Genomic DNA, 23,741 nt, shown 5'->3' with positions numbered 1-23,741 from the left:
GTCCAATTGCACAGCAACAACTTTCCAAAATATATGGCAGATGAGACCATCTTTTAGGCATCCTGGTCCCAAGCTGGATTGGGCTTTGTGTATACCAGAACCAGCAGCTTAACCTTAGCCGCCCTGCAGCTAAGCCAGAATTGGCAGCCAGCGCCATTCTGTCAGCTGTGGTATAATACAGTGTAATATTCTGACCCAGTGAGCAGAAAAATCATAATTCAATTATATTAGATGACAACAATTCAGTTACGGCTTATATGAGTAATAATATTTTGAGCTTATACGAGCAGACTGTTTCCCCCTGGTTCTACTGCTTTTGCTCTCTGTAAGATTTTAATATTTGCTTTGCACTGTGACATTGATGACTCAGAGCCAGCGTTTTTAAGAAAAAGAAACTAAGTTTAGGCCTAGAGGAGTTACATGCCTTGCTGAAGCTTATCAGTAAAATACGTGCTGGGAAGCTGTTGTGTGACGGCTAATTTGGAATGCAGATATGGGTGGAGATATTAATGTGCCGGGTGCATAAGAAATGATGGGCATGCATAAGTTAGAAGATGGACCAATGGAAAGGTGGCAGGAATGGATGGCATTAGGGGGGCAATTAGAATGTGCCATGAATTTTTGCTTGCAATGTATAAAAGTGTAGCACCCCCATAAGGGGTGTGCTTGTTTTGCAAATTATCGCCTTGCACCTCTTCCGGCCAGAATGAAATAAAGCTTGTTGGACCCTTCAACCTGGGTGTGGTCATTTGCCTGTACTGCGCACCGGGCAACTAACGCATTTGGGAGACAACAACATGGGTGTGTGTGTGCGCATGCGCGTGTTTAGTTTTGAACCTCAGAGTTGTACGCCGCCAGGAGAACTCGCATTATGAGGGAAAGACAAACGCATATTACAAAGCAAACGTGTTACCAAACACGTATGCAAAAACAAGTGCATAGCATGCACTTATTATTATTAATAATAATATTAACAACAACAATAATAACAATAATAATTTTGTCCTGCCCTTCTACCCTACAACAGGGCGCTCAGGGCGGCTCACAATCACATAGTACACAACAAAGCATCCCGCCTTCCCTCAGGCTCGCCCCTCCCCTTCTTCCTTCAGAAACGCTCTCGCCTCAGGGGCGGAGGAATCTTGTCCCACGCCGGACTCCGTCCAAGGCGGGAGTCAGCCGCCTTGCTTCGGCAGGGCGGCGCTGTGAGGGGGTGCGGCGCTCGCTGCCGGCTGCTGCCGCTGCCTCCGCCTCCTCCTTCCCTTCCTCAGTTTATAAGGCCCGGGCGCCGCTTTCGCTCCGGGTTTTGCTTCCTTGTCTCCGACCTCCATGGCGTTCAGGCGGGTCGTCACGGTGGCTGCCGCCGCCGCTTGCGGGTTGGCGGGCGGCTCTGTCTTCTTCTCCGCCGTGCCAGTGGGGAAGCAGGAGCAAGTAGCTAAGACCGGCGCCGGGGACGCTCTGGAGACCCTGTCGTCGTCTTCGGCTCCTCCGCCAGGGCTGCTGCTCCAGCAGCCTTCGGCGGCTGCCTCCTGCCCTGCCACGGCGCCCGGCTGGCTCGAGAAGCCCAATGGCTGCGGATACTGGGACAGCAACTGGGACAGGTAAAGCGAAGGCAAAGGGGGATGGGGGAGGGTAGTGGCTTCCCCCCCTCCGCTTGCGGGACATAATTTCTCCATGTAGGGGGTAGTGTGCGAGTTCGTGGAATTCTTAGTTTCCACAAAGCATAGGAGCAGGCCAGGCTGCCATCAGTTGGCAACTTGGTTGAGCTGAATGTTGGCTTAGAATGCGCAGGAGCTGGCCAGGTTGCTGTCTGTCGGCAGCCCGATTGGACTTGATTGTTTTATTTAGGGTTTTTTATATCTAGGATCTGCCTCCCTTTATAAAAAATAAATTTACTACTACGATTTTTTATTAATTGTCTTCCACCCACATATCCCAAAATGCAGTAAAAGCAGCTTTAAAACTTTTAAAAGCAACACTGAAAATAACAGCAGATAAACTTTATCCTGATTCTCCTGACAAGATTGTTGAAAGAGTACCATCTAGATAATTTGTAATGTCTGAAAGCTCTGTTCACAGTGGTGGGTTTTCCCCCCAAGAAATTTAACTTGCCTCTCCTTTAGAAGCTGCTGTCTCTTAATTGCAGGCATTTGAGGGCCTGGAGTGGGTGAAATGTGTACGCTATGTATTCTTAGAGGTGCTTTGTAATAACATTAGTACTATCCTTGATTGATTTTTGTTGCCATTTCATACAACAGCTAGTTCAGAATATGGCAAGAGGTCCCTGGCATGCAATAGGGGGATATTGGGAGCCTTTTGTGAGTGGAAACTTGAGATCTTAGTCGAAAACCGAAATATTAATCCAATAAAAAAGGGTTAGTCCAACATCCTACATCCAGCAGCAGCCGACCAGATGTCTCTAGGAACTTACAAAGCAAAGCACAAAGGTAATGGATTACTGTTCTGTTGTTCCTAATGCTTCTGCTATTGACAGGAATACTACCTTGGAATGGGTAGATTCTATGTGGCCGTCATGGCTAAGAGCCATTGATAGACTTAGCCTCCATATATTTGTCTCATTCCTGTTGAAAGCCATCTAAGTTGCTGGCCATCAGTACATCCTGTGGCAGTTAATTTAATAAATTATGTGTTGTGTAGTCACCATTATGGAGGCCTGGCATTAATAACAGGTGCAAGGGCTGGGCCCTGGCACAAATGAAGGTTGTGTGGGGTCCTTGTTTTGTATGAACTAGGAGTCAGGTTAAATAGAACCTACCCTTTTGAATAGGTTTTACTTGATTAAATGAATAAACACAACTCTGCAGGAGAAAGTATTCTAGTTAAGTGCCTAAACGTGTTGCAGCAGGTGCTGTTAATACATTTTAAAAATATACAATTCTTAAAATATCTGGGACCTGATTAAATGGAGGCCCACTCTTAATCAAAACGCTTTTAGTAACCTCACTGAATAATTGGATTGCAGTCCTAGAATGGAAGGCCTGCCCCTATTCCCAGCAGGGTTACACAGCCCATGCACAAGATCTCTCCCATACTTTGCATTAGAGTACCTACCATGCTTGACTCTCTACTTGTTACCTCAAAACATTGATTACAAGGCCCACATTGAACAGAGATTCCCTAACAATGCAGTGAATGCAAAACATTAAAATGCCCCAGATTCAAAGCTTGTCGTTTTGACAGTCAGGCTTTTCTTCCGTCATTTCAATGCTCAGTCATGGTTGACGTATACATTCTAATCAGAGCTTGGAAAAGTTACTTTTTTAAACCTACAACTCCCATCAGCTCCAGCCAGCATGGCCACTGGATTGGGCTGATGGGAGTTGTAGTTCAAAAAAGTAACTTTTCCAGGCTCTGATTCTAATTGCATTAGCATTTCACTATAGCACCAAATGGTTGTACTGCTGTTTATTGACCAACGCCTTAGGATACAAGAGGTAAATGTGATCCTATGTTTGTGTTGTCAAACTTTTGTTCTGCTCTGTCTGGAGGTTCAGGATGCTCAGAAACTTGATGGTCACTCTTGTACTCAGCCCTTCTCCCCCCCCCCCAATTCCTTCCTCTGGGCCTTGCCCCTGTCCAGTAAGCAGTTGTATATCTTCAACTCTTTCTGCCACAGGTTGAAATCCATTCCTAGTTGTGACTTGTACTGACTGCTCAGTGGCTTCTCTAACAGCTTTTAATTACAGGCATTGTTGAAACATGCATGTGGAACTGGGAAGAAGACATGGGTTAGATAGACTTCTGGAGAATCTCTTGAGACGTGGTTGCTGAACATATATCCAAAAATGACAGTTATATTTCTTGATACTTCCCTATCTTCATTTTAAGAAACATAAAGAAACTTAATAGGAGAAGTAGCATTTCAGTCTGCTGAATTTATGAAAGCTTAATATGAACAAACCCTAATGGATGTCGCTTTTCCCTTTGTTTATGCTTTAGCCTTGTTTGCTGTATAGCTGTGCCTCGGGTGCAGGATGGAAACTGGGTAGCATATACAGCAATTTTCAGCAGGATGTGGATTCATTCTCTTAATCTCCAAGGTGATTTAGGTTGGCGTTGAGCCAGAATTATGTAAACCCAACACAGATGTCATTAGCAAATAATCCCTCAGTGTCTTTACTAAGGTATAGTGGTGCACATATAATTTCCTACTTAACACATTTTGGATGATTCTGCTGATTCCTGGCAGTTTAGAGAACCTTGGACCCCGATATTAGACATGAAACAGCAGTTTAATAATTGGGATTAAAGAACCATTACATAAGCATGCCATAACCTTTGGAAAGTCTCAGATAATATCAAAGTTCCCTGATGAGGTGGGGTACACATTTTTTGAAAGATTTCCAGAGTGTATCTTGTCTCTAATCCTGATTAGATATTTGTATTTGTTACTCAAGCTGTGTCTTGGAACAATTCCATTAGCCATAGATGGCCTGGAATTCCATGAAGGCAAGTCAATGGTCTGTTTGGTTTCAGCACTGGTGTGGAGGAAGAGAAGCCCATCCGTCTCTGTTCCTCCTTCACCAGCCTGTTTTCTAGAAGGCATTTTTTAAATAGCTGGCTAAAAGACTTGTATCCTGTGTTTCAGTACTGGATGTAGAAGGGAGGCATCCCTCATTTAGTCCCAGGCTATGGTCTGAAGGCACATAAGGCCAGCTCCCTGCTGAAGGGTCAGGTCTGGTCAGTGCCTGGATGGGAGACTGCCTGGGAACCATATGTAAGCCGCCTTGGGTTTCATGAAAAAAGAAAGGCAGGGTATAAATGTAATAAATAAATAATAAAAATTGCAGGCTGGTAATGTTTGTGGGCTTATTTACAAAGCTGGCTTACCTGTTTATTGAGAAGCTATTTTTATTCAAACAATGATATGGTGGTATTGCTTGGACATAAAATTAGAGTCCTGTTTTCCAGCGATAAACACACAGAACTTTGGAAAACAGTTGGAATTACTTTTTGATGTTAATTATCTTCAGTTTAGAGCAACCTTTTGTAATCTGGGTCTGTCCAGATATTTTGGACTACAGCTCCCTTCATCCCTGATGATTGGTCTTGCTGGCTGGGCTGATGCGACCTGTAGTCCAAAACATTTGGAGGGCACCAGATTGGGGAAGGCTGAGTTGGAGAGAGGTACCAAGCTTAGATTTTTATTAATTCCTCCCTGGATAGCATCTGTCTCTGATTTAGTAACACTAAATCTGAGCAAAAGTCCTTCCACCTTTTAATTTTATAATGACTTGGCACCACTGCACATTTCACATGTGTGCACCAGTGAATTGAGAGGCTTATTACAGGCATTTTATGTGGTGACATCTGGTCAAATTATATCTCTATTTATTCCCTTCCATGGCACATCGCTGCAGTTTCTCAATTATGCCCACAGTGAAAAGAATACTTCTCTGTATCAAATTTATTCTACTTCAGAGTAGTTCTGAGAGCAGTGAATCTGTGAATTCGCTGAAAACAGGCACACTGTTGTGTGTGAATTTGTGTGCTGGAAATTTCAACCTTGGTATTTAAAATTGTGCCTTGCTGGCATGTTTTATTTTTTAGTGTATATAATTTTATCAAATGCAAATGGGTTCTTTAGGTCCCTGAGAACTTTGCACAGATGTTCCTTGGACCTGTAGACCATGCTCTATACACTGTCTTTATTCTATATTCTGTTGACATTGTGGCAGCTTTGAACAATTAGTTATGTTGCTTGCCAGGCCAATTTTTTTTTCACTTTAAAACTCCTTCAAGCTTTCAATTCTTTGTTAATATTAAAAAAAAATTCTGCAAAACTTAGAAATGTGAAAAAATATGAGGAGATAATTGGCCATCCTGGCTATAGGATGGTGATCACATATAGGAAGACTTTCTATACTTCAGTTGCAGAATAGGACTCTGATGCAATCCCATACCCATTTTATCAGTGTGGCTTACTCCCACATTTAACAATAAACAGATGTGGTGGTAGTCTCATCCTCCCAAATCTCTTGTGTTTAGAGAGAGAAATACAGGGAACTAATCTTCACCAAAAAAAAAATTCTATTGTTATAAAATCATACTAAAATTAATCTTTACCTTGGCTTATCAAAACTGATTATGTATTCATTTATCTAAATTATCAGATTGGGTACTAGACCCTAGACCAAATGCTGAATGTGATGAAAAGTTGTATGCTTTTGAGGTGGATGAGTCCAACTACTGGAGGCACCCAAGGCTTGGAAGAGCAGGAACAGTATAACTCTGGAAGTGCTGTTAGTTCTGAGATGGTAGAGGAAAGGCTGCTACTGAGGACCGTTAAACGAAATGGTTCATGGTGTTTGAGCATAACTTATGGAATATGGGGAAACGCCTCTTAGTTTGATGAGAGGAGAATAGTTTGGTCCAGAAGAAATATGAGAGGATGGCTGCTCCTATGTATGCAAGAGAAAAGTGGATAACTGTGTGGAAATGATGAAACACTATTGAACAGAGATGGTAAGCTTAAATATCGATAGTATTCAAGGGGATGGTATGATCTAGCAAACTTGAAAGTATAATATTGTCAGGGGCTATTGGTTGCTGTCCCTGCCTTTTTCTTAAATTTAAAGTTGGGGTTACTGGCACCCTTAACTTAAAATTTTAAACAAAGTTTTGAAGGCCAAACTTCATATCTCCTTCCTGTTCTGTGGTTCATATGTGTTATCTTAAGGTTCTGTTTAAACTGATAAGTATGAAGATAAGTATGAAGATAACTTCTGCCTTGATTGGGACATAAGACTGTCTGTAAATAAATTGAAGGAAAATATGTGAGGTGGGAACAGTTCAGGCTTATTTCAAATACCTAAAGTTTACAATTGCGTTAAGAGGTGCATGCATTTGCAGTCATGTTATTGGTATCTTGGGAATGAGTTCATATCCTAGCAACTTCCACGTAACTTATTTATCATTTGCTTAAAAAACAAACACCCTGTGCAGTCATAACTTTAAAACAAGTGGGAGCATTGATGTGAACTTCAAGAGAACATAGATTGTACATAACTAGAAACTGAAAGGCTATGGATAAAATTGCCATTCATGTCCAGCACCTATGGATATGATATTGGTTCGATGTATAATCTTTAAGTCTCGCTGGCATGTTCAGTTTTTCATTGTAGTGAAGCATCAAGTAGAAGGTAAATTATTAGGGGTGAGCATCAGATTCAGATAGATCCTGAGACACTCGCTTCGGAAAGATTTGGGACTTGACAAAATTGAAGCAGGATGTCTCTGAAGCAACCTGAAACAAAGGAGGGACATCTTGAAGTGATTTGGAGCATTTTGAAGATTCAGACACTGAATAAACAGTGCAGACAGGGTGTCTACAAAAATTGTAAATATTTCTCCCCAAGCTTGCTATATATAGAAAACATTCGTGTGGGGAGAAGCGGGAAGAAGTGCTCTCTTCTAATTGACAACACTAGCTTCTAATTTTTTCAGGGCTCTCTAATCACAGTGTTTTGGGAGAGGAATGTTGAAGTCATGTACCATCTTGTTCTTATTTCTTATGCACTCTCTGCTAGTTCTACTTCCTTGGAAAATGCTGGATGTTCATGTCCTTTTACCTCTGCCACATCCACTTCTGTCAAATCAGCTTTGCACTTAGGTTCTGTGACTTTTGGTGCAATTGACCAGAACATGACCCTGAAAGCAGCGTTTCATTCATCTTAGCTCCTTAATACAACACCTATCCTTCTGAAATTTTGCAGACTGTTTTCCTAGGAACATTTCTAGGGGCCCACAAAACCACAACGTGGGAAGTGAATCGTTTTTAGTGTTACCTTCTCCCAATTGACTTTAAAAGCGCCTAGCATAATGCCTTACATATATCCTTCTGAAATTTGGCAGGTTTCCTACTTTTGGGCACCTCTGCGTTCTCTTACAAACTGATCACAAAACAATAGGAGAGATTAACTGAATCCTTTTTTCAACAACTCCAACACTGGAAAGGCTACCATTGTAGGAAAACCCCTGCAGCTGTCCTTCTGAAATCAGACCATATCCATCTCCTCAGAAGAGGCTACCATGCCTGCAAATTTCACTGAAGTTTCGGTTTTCCCAAATCAGTATTTGGACTTGAATTGGGCAGCCTCCAAATTGGTCATAACTGAATCAAGCTATTTTCTGAAGCACCAAATCAGGGTCAAAACCGAATCTGGTGGTTGGTGCACACCCCTACAAAATATGTGAGAAGAGAAATACTTGGTACTGTTGTATTGCTTTTGGGACGTATACTAATACCAGAAACAGCATCAGATGTACAATGTTGGACATGTTTTATGTGATAAGCTCTTTTATAGTCTGTCTTGTACATTAGATCATGTTCCGGAAATTAAAATTTGTGACTCTTTTATAATATTTCAATACTTAATAAATATTTGAATATATGATCTGAAATGTAGTGCCAAGAATTGTCCTGCATTGCTAAAAGTTGAAACAGCAATGAGACACAAGTCAAGCATGCCTAAAGCAAAGAATGGGAAAATGTTCTAGATGGATAATGATGGAAGAACCTACCATTTTGTACCTTGTTGGATATATCCAAAGATACTGGCTAAATTGTTGTATTAATGGACCAGTAAGAATGTACTGGGTAATAATTCTAGACACAGAAATTTCCATAGGGCTCTATTTGCGATTTTACATGGAAGCATTGCTGTCCAAAGGGGAGAAGATTAAAAAACACACAACTCTGCTCATGCCTAAGACTTTAGCATGTCTAAAAGTATGTCTCTGGGCACCGACCATAGTAGAGAGCCATACCTCTAAGTTCCTCATTGAACTAGACCCCTCTCCACAAACTTAGCATTGTTTTTTAAGCATGTTGGCTTTTCTCTCTGGCTTTGCAAACTGCTACCAGCTTGTTCTTCTCCATCATTGTTCAACACTTGGAAAGGAGATATTGTAGATATGTTGCACTTCTTAACAAAGGCTTGTATGGGGGATATGTTGTCAGAATTGTTAGAACAGAGGTTGACTGTCAAAAGAACACTTGGTGCTAAAAAGGATGGAGCTGGGTCATTTATTTTTCATGTCCAGTTACCTTACTGCACGGGTACTCAGCATGGTGCCCTCTATATGCTGTTGAACTCCCAGCTCCTATTAGCCCCAGCCAGGATGACCAGTGATCAAGAATGATGGGAGTTGTAGTCCCAAGTGTGGTGAGCACCGCATTGGCTACCCCTGCCCTATATTTTTTCTTGACACAAAGATAAACTTTGAAATTTCTTTCAGGAGAGAACCACTGGCTCTAATGAACTTGAAGAAGAAAAATGAAGAGACTGGGGAAGAGGAGGACTTGTCTCGTCTAGCCCGTTACAAAGCAAAAGCTACCAGGCACATATTCCTTGTACGTCATTCTCAGTACAACTCAGCTGGGCGCTGTGATAAAGAGAAAATTCTGACCAAGTTGGGTATGTATGGCTAGCTGTCAGCTGGGTTTGTACACTTCATATCTGGGGGAGATTTGGTTTGTATTTGTATAGAACTTGCCAGTTTACTTCTGAAACATATAAATTCTTTTAACACCTGTGCTGGAAATGAGTTTACTTATTTACTGATTTCATTGCCTCTGAATCAAGTGCTCTTCAAGATGGCTTTTAACGCATTAAAAATGCAAAAAAGCTACCCAGACATTCCTTGGTACTCAGGCTGGTGATGGAGACCAGACTGTTCTTCTTAACGAGGATTATTCCCATGCTGCTGTTGTCAGTTGATATTTAGGCATTACAGACTTGTTTGTTAGGTGAGCAGTGTAAAAAAAATTGATGTGACGTAGTTGTCTCCTCCCATCACCAATTCTGCTTGCCCAACTCCATCCCATCCTGCCCCCAGTGCCAACTCTGCAGTGCTAGAAAAGAGAATTGATTGTGTCAGCAGTCTTTGCGGCTCAGCTTTTTATTGCTGTATGGAGCTGAACTATGGGGAGCTAAACCCCCTTTTCCAAGGCTACTGGAGAAGAAGCAGAATTAGCAACATGCAACTTCCTAGCTAGTCTCTAAATATGGAATAATACCTTAGAAGCTGTCTGCATGGTTCTGTGGCCACCACATGGGCAGTTTGTGTCTCAAGTGTTCATATTTCCATGTTAATGACACGCAGAAGGATTGTATTTTGGCTTCTCTCAGGTATTGACGCATTTTGCAAATTGGCAACAATACGGAAATGGCCTGCCTTCAAGTCGATCTAGACTTATGGCGATCCTATGAATAGGGTTTTCATGGTAAGGGTATTCAGAGGCGGCTTACCATTGTCTTCCTCTGAGGCTGAGAGGCAGTGACTGGCCCAAGGTCACCCAGTGAGCTTCATGGCTGTGTGGGGATTTGAATCCTGGTCTCCCAGGTCATAGTCCAACACATTAACCACTACACCACACAGGCTCTCTATAATATAGCAAATATCTAAAGCTTTCACACGGTCAAAGAAATCATTGTTGACTAATCCTGAGTTTTAGTCAGTTGATTAAATCTGCTTAAATTTGCATTTGAGAAACATATAGTTCTAAATGAAAAAGCATACATGGTCTTTAGATGCATGTGTCTATCATAGCAGATATTGTCTTAGAACAGACATTCCCTCCTGAAAGAGGGGAGGACTAATGTCTCCTGTTCAGCTTTTATGCATGCATATTTAAAAGTGCTGATCAAATTAATCAGTACATTTTTATTTAAGTGTAATGTATTTAACTGATTCATTTTATATCAAAAGCAAACTCATTCTGAGTACAGTAGGGCCCCACTCATATGGCAGGTTCCGTTCCAGGCCCCCGCCGAAAAGTGAAAATTGCTGGAAAGTGAGGCCTTAGCTGTAGGGTGGGAGCTCTGTTTGAAGTCCTCTTCTCTCTGCTCTTATTTGCCCATGAACTTTACTTGGTCACCTTCAGCTTTCCGAAGGTCTCCTGCAAAGACCACCTTCGCTGAGTAGTGGGAGGCAGTTCAAAGCACATGATACCTGTATCATGACACTTATCTCTTCCTTAAGATCCTTCCTCAAAACCTGCCATTTCCATGAAGCCTTTGGCTCAGCACCCTGGTTCCCATCTCCTAGCAACAAATCCTGGAACCAAATCTAAGCATGTGTAACTGAAGCAATTACATATACTTTCTCTATTTACTCCTGCCTCTGCTACCCTACCCTCCCGCTTATTTCTCCTATATTGAATTTTAGATTATAAGGTCTTTGGAGCCGGGAGCACCATGCATGTTAGTGGTACTATAGAATTATTAATAATAATATTACACTAATAATAACTAAAAAAACCCCCGCAAAGAATGCAGCACTCTTCCTGGTTAAAGAAGCTATTGATTAGCAAGAAAGAGCCATATGGGAATTTGCTTAGATTTGAACAGATTCAAAAAGTCTTTTATCTGTTTGCATGAAGATGTAAGTATGAACAATGGCAGCAGGAACAATTTGTCTGGGAGCATTGTGTATTGCTGTGCTGGGACAAAATATCTGCTTTTTTTCCTCTTCTCAGAGACACATTGCAGAAATATTAGCAATTTATACCTAGCCTTACTTTTCAGGTCGTGAGCAAGCTGAGTTGACAGGGGAAAGGCTTGCAAGCTTGGGACTAAAATTTGATAAAATTGTCCATTCTTCTATGCCCAGAGCAACTGAAACAACCAACATCATCAGCAAACATCTTCCTGGTGAGTGAAGTAAATTGTGGAACAGAATTTGTGCTAAACAGACTTTATGTGGCTTTAATGAACATATAGTGGGCTGTGCAGACTAATTAAGCTGGGTGTGTTCTTTGATCTGGGCTCTGGCATCAGCTGCTAGTGACTAGAAGTAACTCCCAACATTATAATATTTTTGGTACCAGATTAAGATATTTCTCTTTGCATTTTAGTTGGGAATTTTAGTCGAAATGATCGTTCTGTTCCTTAGTTTTCTGTCTCCAGCCTGCCTTTATTTCATTTTTAAAAAATATACTTTGTGGATTGTATCCAACTAAGTTTTACATAGATATGTGAATTGTTTGCATGCTTTCATACAGTGCCCTAAAATCTTTTGATGAAGGGCGGTTAAATACTCTAAATGAATAGATAAATCCCACATATCCCTAATAGATTGTGCTCCCTATGGGTTTTAATTGTGTGCCTCTTTGAAGATCAATCTTGACTGAAAAGCAGGAAATAACACGTAGTGCTATGTTAAGAGAGTGTTAGTGCAGGTGGTGCAGAGGTTTGAAAAGGTCCGCCTGCCAAAATGTCTTCCTCTGCATCGAGGTGGGGAACCACTTTGGTCCGGTGGGCTGAATGCGAAAGTGGACCACCTTACTGCAGGCCACTTTTGACATGTGTTTAGCAAGTTGCCAGTTAGCTAATTGATTTGGCAAATCTTGACTAAAAGCCAGACCAGTGATTGGCTTTAATAAGTAACAGGAAGGAGGCTTCCTCTGCAAGAGATGTTTGTAATGTCTCTGGTGTAACAAGTGAGAAAAATAAGATGATGACCTGACTGGCGTGGGTCCAAAATATATGTTCACATACATGGGCCCCCTTCTTATTACTATGGGATGAATTTGTCCATTAGTGCACAGTCTGCAATTTTACTGGACTTTGTTTACTGAATCATTTCACAATTGTAAGAATATTCGTTACAGCTTTTATATCTTTCAGGAGGGGAAGATACTGGTCAAGCATGATGTAGCACGTGGTGATGAATACATTCCAAATGCAGCTCTCCCAATACTTAATTATACAGCCATGAGAATGACTGTATACTATAGCCAGCACGGATTTTTCACATTCCGTCATGTTAAATCGAAAATAGCCCTCATGCCATTCTCCTGCTTCCCGTAAGCTCATTTCAAAATAAGGTCTTACAAAGCAACCCTCTAAATTTTAATGGCAATACATAATACATTTAGAGAATCCAGAGTTCAAAGTCTAAAACGACTACAATAATACAAACCCTTGTTACAAATTGGCAATAATAAAGCAAATACCTAAAGCTTTCACCCAGTCAAAAAAATCACCCTCAACTAATCCTGAGTTTCAGTCAGTTGATTAAATCTGCTTAAATTTTAATTTTTAATTTCTAATTTTTAGGATTTTGATTATGTTTATATGAAATGTACTTGTGTTTGATTATAAGTCGCCCAGATGTGGCAGATTAACCTCTGCCAGATGGGCGTCTAACAGATCTCATAAATAAATAAATAAAATAAATTTGTATTTGAGAAACATATTATTCTAAAGAGAAAAAAACATTCATGGTCTTTAGATGATGCATGTGTCTATCACAGCAGATATTATCTTAGAACAGGCATTTCTTCCTGAAAGACAGGAAGAGTAATGTCTCTAGCTTTTATACAAATATGCTTAAATCTGCTGACCAAATGAATGAGGAGTACATTTTTATTTAAGCATAATGTAACTGATTCATCCTGTATATGAAAGTGTAGATTGTCCTGTAGCTGAAACATGTAATCCACACATGAGAGAGAAGTATCAATAGGCCACTCATCGTATGCTCAAAGGCAGATGTTACCATATTCTTCCAGCCTACACAGAAGTGGATTGGACTGTGAAAGACCAACCCAAATTGTGTTTGCATTTTTACAAATTTGTCTCCTCCCCTGGTGCGTTCACTATAGCTGCCCAATTTCCCTGCTTTTAAAAGTTCGATAGAAATTTCTGTTGGCTATAGGTATGTTCTTAAACCACAAGGTTTTTTTGGTCTATTAGTGAATATACCCCTTAGCTATGTTAAATTAAATTATTACTATATAAATTCTTTCTTTGAATTTGCTCAGCTCCACTCTCTTCCCCTCCTTCAGCAGGAGAAACCAAGATATTTTGTGTTGGGTACCACATGAAGGGTACATTCTAGCACAGAACATGTGCTATTCTCTCTTGTCATAGCACTGGTTTGGTCTGGCTTACAATTCCCATCAAGCAGGGCTATTAAAAGATTTACAGCACAGGCCCATAGATGCAAATTTGCATAAAACGTGGATATCCTAATTTATTTTGTATAGATACAGATCTAGACTTTAATGTCACAGAAGGCGAGCCATCCAAATCACTCCAAATATTTTTTCAGTTAATTTGCATTCCACCCCAAATCAGTTCCTCTTCATTTATCTCCCAATAAATCCTGTTCTAAATCAGTTCAGTCACCATTACCAACCTGCCCCCCCAAAAAAAATAATCTTCAGGTAAGATCATCTTACATTATTCTCAGTAACCCAGGGCACTCCATTTCAATATCTTTTGAATTCATTACCTTTCCAGAAACGCTTGGGGCATTTATGAGAAAAGCTTGATAGGAGGAGCATAAGCCCAAACTAACACTGGCCTTGGCCAACTTCTCAAAAGCCATGTAAAATAGTCCTTGGACACAAGTAACGATGCAATGCACTCTGTAGCAAGGAGGCCAGCAAGGAGCAACTGCCTAAAAAGGTCCTCTAAATTAAGGTTTTGAAATGCTCCTAACAGTCAAGCTTTGGAGAAGGGAGATATCATTATCTCAAGTAGTGACAGCACCGTGTGTTACCATGTTGACTCAAAAATTAGGAATTTTGTCTTACATGTTTGTGGGCCTTGAGAAACAAGCTGGTGGTAATGATCTGAATGCAGAAGGGAAGAAACAAAAGATCACTAGCACAAACCATGAAAATACCCAGGGAATAGTGTTACCGCAAGGAGGAGACCAAGGATTAAAAAATGGAACTTTTCTTATCCTGAACTTCCTTTCTCAGACAGCTTTCTCAGGACTTGATCCTCTATACCAGTGGTTCCCAACCTTTATAAGCACGGGACTCCCTTTATAAGCTGAATTTTTTTTGTGACCCCCTCCCCCCAGGGAGGCAGGCTGGCTGCCAGGAAGGAAGGAGGAAAGCAGCCTTTCTTTGCAGCCTTGCTTCTTTTTGCTTCACAAAAACCTCTCTCCTCTCATCCTAAGTAAGGGTGTTGTCAGTAGCGGCAGTGCAAGGAGACGGGCATCAGTGATAGTAATCCCCTCTTCTTCCTGGTAGCCCCACCCTCAGCCTCCTTTGGCATCTGCCATGTATTTTATAGGCAGATGCCTGCCCTTAGTGTGCCTGAAAGACGCTCTGGCACTTCAGCAAGGGGAGCAAGGGGGAGGTGTCATCTGCAGCGCCAGTGGAAAGCAGACAGTGTCGAGGGAGTGAAGACTTTTTTTAAAAAATTAATAATTCATTTCTTTACTGTTCATGGCCCCCTCTGGATTACTTTGCGGCCTCCCTGGGGGTCCCGGCCCCCAGGTTGGGAACCACTGCTCTATACGGTGCCTTCCTCTGGAGGCAGGGCCAGTCAAACTTCTGACTCTCCAGGGAGAGGGGCCATCAGACTCCCAGGCTGAGCAGAAAAGAATAAGCAGTCCCTCCATCTCATGCTGAACAAAGCAGACAAAACTCTGAACAGTCCTTGTTTTTGCTGGGTTAGCCCATTCAGATTTTCAGACCCTCTCAAAGGGCTCCAGGAATGGAACAGCTATAGGCTTTGGTAAACCCTGGAGGAAAACCAACTTTGCCACTTTAGGAGTCAGGTTGGCAGAAAGGAGGAGTCCTTGCTAGATGTGATAGTAATTTTTTCAAAGCAAAAGAGAAGAGCACTTAAGGAGTCATTCAAAGGTGGGGTTCTGAGATGGGAAATTGTTGACGGGAGAGGTAAGTTGTTCATGATACAGTGATGGTTAAACTAAATGAGCTTTCTTGACACTGAGGATGGGATCAAGGGGAGTAACAAGATCCCTATAAAATCCATAGAACCCAAAGTCTGTCAAAGTAGCCTTTGTGGAAAATGAAATGTGTTCACCTATAGGAGTGATGATAATCTGAAGTGATTGAAGAAAAGGCTTTGGAATGAATGCATTTTTTCCCACAGGGGTGAAGAAATCGAGCACTGACCTGCTGCGTGAGGGATCTCCAGTTGAGCCAAATCCTCCTGGCTCTCACTGGAAGCCAGAAGTTGTGGTAAGACTTTGTATGGGCAGTTGCCTTAATGTTGTAATCTTTGGTTCTACTTGTAACAATTTAGATCAGTTTCCTCAGGTTTCTCTTGTGTGCTAATCCACCCAAAGTGTATTCTGGTAACATTTGGCTGAAACCAACTTCTCTGTCTGCTAGCACAAGGGCTTTTATGCCAGCAAATGGGTCAGTTTTAACATTGCACAACAGAGGAATCCAATGCAACAGTTGCACTAGTAGAAGCTCATGCAACAGATTGAACAAGCTGTTCCCAGCAACCTCCTTATGTGTTCTGTTGTGCAACCATATTTGGCTGGTGCAAAACATTAAGCCAACAGATCACGTATACCATTAAATGACTTTAACTTAGCGCTACATCAAATACAACCCATTAAGTTCCCTGCTTCTCATGGTCTGTTTGGAAGTAGTATCCTTTTTATTTTGTTGCTGATCTAGAAAGCTTACCAGATTGTGCAATTTTAGTTAAAGTATAAAATGTGATGTCCAATAAAAATGTTAAGAAACTTTGTAAAACAAAACCATAAAAACTAGTAGGCTACAATGAAGTTTCTGCTTAAAATAAGTACATGCTGATTAGCAGAATGCCTTATTCAACGAGATATTTTCTTCCAAAGCAAAACAAATCTGAATTTGAAGTATATATCTCGGGAGAGAATTGCAGAGACTGGGACCCACGATAGAAAAAGCTCCAGCTTTCTTATTTAATAGTTCACATCTTGATGAATGAGGGGACACAGATCAAAGCCCTGAATAATGACCTAAGGGAACAGGGTGATACATAGGTTGTACCACCTCCCATAAGTTATACAGGGCCCAGGCAATTTAGGGTTTTAAAGGCAAGACCTAGCACACTCAGCTGGGGCCAGAAGGTGTATTCAGTCCATCCCTGCTGATAGATGGGCTTCAGACAGTGGAGAAAAAGAGCCTTCAGTAGAGCAGTAATCCCAGCATGAGGTTACTGATGTTGGATAACGGGCTCTATATCTTGATCAGAAATGTCAACATCCTTTTCAGTCACTGACTCTCATTATAAGGTAAAGATGAAAAGCTTGTGCATGTTTTAAGTATCTACATCAATAACCAATTATCTGCCTTTAGCAGTATTATGAAGATGGGGCTCGCATTGAAGCTGCCTTCCGAAACTACATTCATAGGGCTGATGTAAAGCAGGAAGAGGATAGCTATGAAATCTTTGTCTGTCATGCCAATGTCATCCGTTACATAGTTTGCAGGTAACTATGGCTCTGAAACAATCTGGTGGATGTGAGGAACCTCCGGAAAGAGTTTAGCTAGCTCTTAATAGATAACACAACAGTGTACTAACCCTTATCTTGAGCAATCAAATGCATTGAGCTGTTCTGAGGTATGCGGGGAGAATGTGTGCCCAGTAAAATGACCAGCTGTCCAGAGAACATATGATTGCAGGAATAACTTAAAGCTTTGCTTTAATCTCTATTTTTGAGTAGGGGATTTTTAAATCAACAGGCTGTCCATACTAAATGTATTGTGAAGTTTAGAAATGGGGAAAAAAATTAGAACACAACTTATCTAGTGCTCTACTTGCAGAATTTCCAAATCCTTTGTCAAAATTTTGGTTATCTCAGTAAATGATTGCTAGGGTAGACTCGAGCACCTCAAATCTGAAATAACTGTCTGTCGGGTGTGTTACCCTCTAGCTCTGTAACTGGGCTTGCTTTCTGGGTTCAGAAAAGTCTTTAGAGAAGTGTACAGTTGTCTCTGATGTTGCATCCTGCTCAACTCTTGCATCTTGCATGACTGTGGTGTATTGGAACTGCTGGAGATTTGATTGGGCAGAGGTAAAGTAATGCTAAATTCAGTTTAGCACTTGTGTTTTGGAAGTTCAGCATGAAAAGAGAGCATGTAGGTTTCCCGATCCATAATTATTCACAGGTTCTCTGAATGGGTCTCTATCCAGGAGGAGTGATTGAAAATGTGACAGATATTTTCAGGGTGGCTTAAACACTTCTGTGACTGAAAGCCTAGCATGCCATCCATATATTAGAATAATTGAACATTAATTATGTTTAGAGTTGCGTTATTGTGAGAGCCAGGGCAGGAGACATTGGGTAGGAATAGCTAGTACTAGGCTCATATATCAAAGGTCAGCTCTTTGACCTAGACTATTTATGTTCCAAGTCACTATCTGCTTTTGTTTAAGTGGTGAACAAGGGACTTCACAGAGGCAAGAGATGAGTTGGCAGTCAACATTACAGTGCAAATGAGACCTATACTCTCAAAAGCTGATAAGATGGCCTTATTGACCATTACAGCTAGTAAGATGGCTTTCTTTTGGGTGGGGATCCAGTTGAAGGTTAAGGAATGCCACATCATATAGTGCAGACTTGATAAGAGGCTGATGCTGTTCTTGTTAGCCTTTCACACTGTAGTGTGACTGTTGTCTCATGAAGGGATTAAAAGCCTTCTTTGTTGCATATTCAAATCTAGGATGTTACCTGTCCTTTTGCTAGATTATACCATCCTAGCAACCTGTGTATATCTTTGCTTCAATATTTAAAATCCTGTCTATATTAAGGGGAATGCTAGTTGAGTGGTCAATATAGATAACAAGCGGCCATTGTGTACATTCACCAGGTCTCCTGGAGAATGTGCACATTATCCTTCCTTGAAGGAACTGTACACATTTACCAGTCAATATACATATTGGTATATAGACTGCATTTTGTACATTCTCTGACCAATATGCACATTCTCCAGTCAGTATGCATAATCTTCAAGCAACCTACATTTTTCCTGTTCAGAGGTGTGCAATCTGTGCACCCTGCACTGCTTATGGCCCACTGCCTAATATTACATGGGCCACAACATACCCATACACACAGACACTGATCAGCCAAGCAACAGGAAGGAGGGGGGACTCCAGGTAAAGATACACTTTTCTTGCAGTCCAGCCCCACTTTTACCACTCTCAGCTGTTCCCCAGTCAGCTGAACAGCCCATGGGGGATTGCAGGAAAAGTTTTAAACCTTCCCTCCCACGATTCTGATGGAAATTGCCCCCGTCTCATGGTGCTCTTAAGCATAGGAAAGGCTTGATAGCAGCATGGGGTCAATCATTATGGCAATTGTAGGGGAGGGAAGATTTAATCAGCTGAGGAAGGTTTACCCAGCAGGAAAAAAAGGACCACAGAGAAAGTGTCTTGCTGGCCTGTGGCGAGTCAGTTGGAGATTATGTATCGCTCAGCTTACTTCCCCTTAACATCTGTATTAATTCCCATCCGTTACATGACACTTCTAATATAGGGTGGCATCTGTGCTTGTGCTGGATAACTAGATTAACAGTGCAAGCAGCAATGGGTAGTTATGTGTGAATCATCTTTCAGTATGTTGAGCTCCCTGTACAATTTCACAGAATTGTACTGATGTCTTTCTCCTGAACCTTTAAGTATCGAGCGATGCTAACTGCAGTTCATGTTTCTTTTTTTGACAGTGATCAGAACTTGAAACCATAGTAGTAACTGACTCTTGCAAACTGTGAACTACTGGGATGAGACATTTGAGTTAATTGCATAGTATTACACTAACTTAAAAGGACAGTTTACTTTAGGTTGAACAGTAGTCCTAGAAGCTAGTGTATCTCTCTTTGGAATCCAGGCCAGAGGAGAAATCATCAAGTTCTGTCTGATTTTGAGGAAGGAGACAGGTCTCCAAGTACTTGTAGTCTGTGGATTGTATTCAGCTAAATCCTACTCAAAGTAGAGCCATTGAAATGAATGAACCGAAGTTACTTATGTCTATTAATGGCAATGGGTCTACTCTGAGTAAAACTAGCGTTGAATACCACTGTACTTTTGAAGCAGTCAGACTTGGTCTTTCTCCTCGCTTTGTAGGGCTCAGTGCAAACATGTAAGACAAGCATCACATTCCTTCAGTCTGATCAGTTATGGAGTAAGCTGCTGTTTTAATTATGAAATTCAGCAGCAACAAATTTTATTATATGGACACAATGAAATTCCATTTTCTACATTTCTGAAATTACACCTTGGCCCACAGTGGGACTTTTCTACTGTGGTCCCAAACACCTCCCTCCTTTCTGATATTAATGTTTCATATAACAAAGCTTGCTGACTACATTGTAACTTTTTGGTTAGCCATAATGTATTATCCTGTCAGTGTTTTATTTGTTTAATCTAATGGAGCAATCCTTTGTCACTGTTTTACAAAAAGGTCAATTAACTTTTAGTTTTTCTGGCTTTTCATTGCAAAATCATGACTTATCTCCCTTAGTCAATTTCTCTTAAATTCACAATGGATAGACAAAATAGCTTAGCCTATATTCTTTTTCTGTGTGTGCATGCATGCGTAGACACTTCATTACATATTTTGTGCCTATAAATCCTAGTAGGAGCTGATTCCTACTGTCTCGGATCAGTCTCCCAGATTATTATGGTGATTTGTTCCTTCCAACAGCTGTCCCTTCTTTCTTTCTAGAAGTGATAACCCAGAACAGTCTAAAGAGCCAAAAGGTCCTTCTCCTTGGAATATATTTGCTTGATGAATTGGGGTTGAGTGACTGGATGGGAGGGATGGGAGGACTAATCCTGAGGGTAGGGCATAAGTAAGCTGGCTCCACCTCTTTGTGTGTTGCTTCTGGAAACTTACCAAGCACTTATCTACATGTCCTTTGGGGTAAAGTTTAAATCCCGCAGTAAACCCCAAAATGGAAGCAAAAAAGATCAAGAACTGGCTGACGATTAAGAAGTTCCTCATTGCCACTGGAAGCCTCAGTTTGAAGGTGGGACACCTGACATGGAAGTACAGATCAGTAGATGGTCTTGAGCTCCGTACTATAGAATCCGGGGGGAGGGGCAGAGCAGGTTGCATTAAGTTGCCTGTTATACCAGGGATGAAGAATCGTTTTGGCTGGAGGTGGGTGGGTGGGTGGGAGATTTTTACCGGCCTCCGCACTGCTGGCCAACTTTGACAGGTGGGTGGGGCAAACCAGCTTTCATTTACATGTCACTATCATGTCATACGAGTGGCAGCTGAATTGCCCTGCCCGCCCATCAAAACCCCTTGCCGTTTGCAAAGCTTATCCTGCATTGATTCTTTCAACCTCCAGTTTGGAGGCTGAAAGGATCAGCGAGGGGCAGGCTTCCAAAACAACTGAGTCTGCTTGCTTTTACTGCATATGCAGAAAGAGCAAGCAGACCCAGGTTTTTTTTGTCATCGCTGCATGACGGAACTGTCCTGTCACACAACGATGAAGAAGTAGGCGCTTGTTCTTGCAGGAATACCATTCCCAAAGTACCTGAAACTTGCAGAGTGTTGTGGTGAACAGTAGGAGTGTTCATCAGTTTTGAATGAATCTTGAGGCAAAGCAACGTGTCTTGAAGCACTGTAGCACTTCAGATATTGGAAGCAAGCAGCTGATACACGTTTGCTGGAAGTGAAATGCCAGGCTGAGGGGGCAGTAGCGCTCCATTGCGACTGACAGTGCAAACTTGTAATTTGAAGGATTTTATCCGAAAAGTCAGTCTTTTAGTTCTTCCTACCCCAAAATCAAATTGTAGAGGTGCCTAATAAAGCCCCTAGACCTATTAGTCTGCAATTTAGCAGGCTTCATCCATTCTAGAAAGGCTACTGTTCCTGCAGATTTCATTCACTTCTGTCAAAGGTTATAGTGGTCTATTTATTTCCCAATAATGAAGTGGAGGTGGGGGGAGGGGTTCTGTTGTGAATTTGCTGTCTTGTACGTATTGCATCAGAAATGCCAATGTGCTTTATGGCCTGGGGTGGAGAAAACAGTGAACAGAACATGGATGGACTGGCTTGTTTCAAAACGCTGAAGTGACTGCTTTCCCCCCCCCCCTTTTAATTTTTTTGCAGAGCATTACAATTTCCTCCTGAAGGTTGGCTTCGGATATCCCTCAATAATGGCAGCATCACCCACTTGGTAATCCGTCCTAGTGGCAAAGTGGCGCTTCGAATGCTTGGCGACACAGGATTTATGCCTCCTGAGAAAATCACACGCTACTGAGTGAGCCTTTTCTGGCATTATTTTTGGACTTTCTCTGCACCAGTGCAGCTGTGGTACAAGGCTATGGCTCAGTAGGATATTGAGTTTCACAGCGGTGCTCAACAAATGCCTCCTCTGTCCCTCCCCCCCACTTCATTTATATGTCAATAGGAGGGCTGTTCAGCATAGAGTTCATGGTGCACTTGGCACATTCCACTATGGACGTCTCCTATGCAGCATCTGCAATGCAATCTCCTTCACGGTTAAAATGAATGGAGACAGTGGTACTCGATGGAATGAAGAACCTAAAGTGAGCGGTTTATTCACATGAGGGTGATACTTGCCTGGTTGCACTAGGAAAAGGGCCCTGACTTCTAATCGAAGTATATACCTCTATGTAGAGAGGATTTCCCACTCCCCCTTTACTGTGGAAAATGAAGTACAGCAAACATTGAAAGCCCTTCTTTATAGCACTGGTAATCTAGAAGCTTATTTTTGCTGGACCAGCAAGAGTTCGGGCACAAGTGCTTTCAACAACTGCAATGTGACTGAGCTTTAGTAACATAAGAGTTCAACTCTGTTACACTTCTGAAAGTGTTACTTAGAGCAAAGGATGGAAACTGAAAGTGTGCAAAAGGCATGTATTGGAACCCCCCCTCATTTTGGTGAGAACAAAAGGTAGTGGAACATCATATGGAGACAGCTGATGTAACAACCCTTCTCAGTGGTATCCAAGGTGAAGATAGACTGTCTTAAAGGAGACAGAACTTACTCTGTTCTTCTTACTCCAACATCATTCACTTAGCTTGTTTTTTTATAAAAGTGGGCTCTTCTCATTTGTCTTAAAAACATCCCTTTCTCACAACTAATGTAAAAGCCTACATTGAACCAATCTCAAAGGTCTGTACCACTTCACTGTTTACTGGTCATTTGGCACTGAAGAAAAGCACATCTGGAGGCACAGGTGCTAAACTAAATCTAGAACTGAGACTCATTTTTCCCATCTCCCCAAGCATAGCCCATTCTGTATCTTCAGCTTGCTTAGTTGTCTATTTCATGATGTATCAAAGCTACTTTTTGAAATTGAAGAATCTACTGCTGGTGAAATGCTTCTGGGAAAAGGCATTCTGTACTCATGGGCCATGGTGGTGGACTGTTTTTCAATCAATGCAAGAAATTTAACTTATCTTTGTAAAATATCTGCAAATATAGATTTTTATTAACTTCACTGAAAGAGTTTCAGAAATAGCAGTGTGTGTTCTGTCCCCACGTAGCTGTTCCAACAATTGACCCCTTACCATATATAGTGATTTTTAGTCTGTTTATGGTGTTCCAGCTACATGATTTTGCTAATGGGAATGAGTAGTTTTAAGCCTGCATTGTACATTTATGGCAGGGGTGAAATTCAACAGATTAGGCACAGTAGAGACTTTCTCTGTACTATTGCAGGGTGCTACTTCCCAACTAGCTAATCGGTCAGACCCCATCTTCAGTCTAACTACTGGTCAAGAAACTTTCAGCATGTTTTCACCTATGAAGCCTTTCTCCCTGTCTAGCCTGGCAATTGACTGTAAAAATGGAAACTAGAGGGATAGTGCTTAGAACTAGGCTCAAGCACTGAGTGAGTGATCTGGAGTAGCTGCAACTCCAATATGGAGCAGTCCACACTTTAAAATGCTATAAGACTTTAGGTAATTACAGCAGTAAGGTAGGCTTTGTATCTTTATAGTAGAAATTCAAACCACTCTTAGAA

At 41.5% G+C, this 23,741-nt stretch overlaps 1 protein-coding gene across 3 annotated transcripts; it reads left to right on the top strand.

Annotated features, from left to right (window-relative positions):
• Window positions 1-1,104: 1,104 nt before the first annotated feature.
• Window positions 1,105-23,216, top strand: PGAM5 (PGAM family member 5, mitochondrial serine/threonine protein phosphatase). 3 transcript variants are annotated; one of them, XM_061603207.1, is made up of 7 exons: window positions 1,105-1,601; window positions 9,262-9,440; window positions 11,553-11,678; window positions 15,888-15,976; window positions 17,090-17,223; window positions 20,665-20,764; window positions 21,859-21,971. In XM_061603207.1, the coding sequence occupies exons 1-7, from the start codon at window positions 1,330-1,332 to the stop codon at window positions 21,877-21,879; spliced, it is 921 nt and encodes a 306-aa protein (XP_061459191.1). In that variant the 5' UTR covers window positions 1,105-1,329; the 3' UTR covers window positions 21,880-21,971. The 3 variants fall into 3 exon arrangements, with proteins under 3 accessions (XP_061459191.1, XP_061459188.1, XP_061459189.1); XM_061603204.1 differs by lacking the exon at window positions 20,665-20,764 and having other exon boundaries at window positions 1,107-1,601; window positions 21,859-23,216; XM_061603205.1 differs by lacking the exon at window positions 20,665-20,764 and having other exon boundaries at window positions 1,108-1,601; window positions 17,093-17,223; window positions 21,859-23,216.
• The last annotated feature ends 525 nt before the right edge of the window (window positions 23,217-23,741 follow it).

This window comes from Rhineura floridana, chromosome 19 (genome assembly GCF_030035675.1).
Source record: "Rhineura floridana isolate rRhiFlo1 chromosome 19, rRhiFlo1.hap2, whole genome shotgun sequence".
In the NCBI taxonomy this organism is placed as follows: domain Eukaryota; kingdom Metazoa; phylum Chordata; class Lepidosauria; order Squamata; family Rhineuridae; genus Rhineura; species Rhineura floridana.
Note: the sequence above shows the minus strand (reverse complement) of the source record. Positions and strands in the feature narration are given on the sequence as shown.

What these genes read in the sequence shown, in the direction of transcription:
- PGAM5 (XM_061603204.1), top strand. Translation starts at nt 1,330, where the DNA reads ATGGCGTTCAGGCGGGTCGTCACGGTGGCTGCCGCCGCCGCTTGCGGG. An exon ending in CATCAGCAAACATCTTCCTG is followed by an intron (nt 11,679 to 15,887) that starts GTGAGTGAAGTA and finishes TTTTTCCCACAG; the next exon opens with GGGTGAAGAAATCGAGCACT. An exon ending in ATCCGTTACATAGTTTGCAG is followed by an intron (nt 17,224 to 21,858) that starts GTAACTATGGCT and finishes ATTTTTTTGCAG; the next exon opens with AGCATTACAATTTCCTCCTG.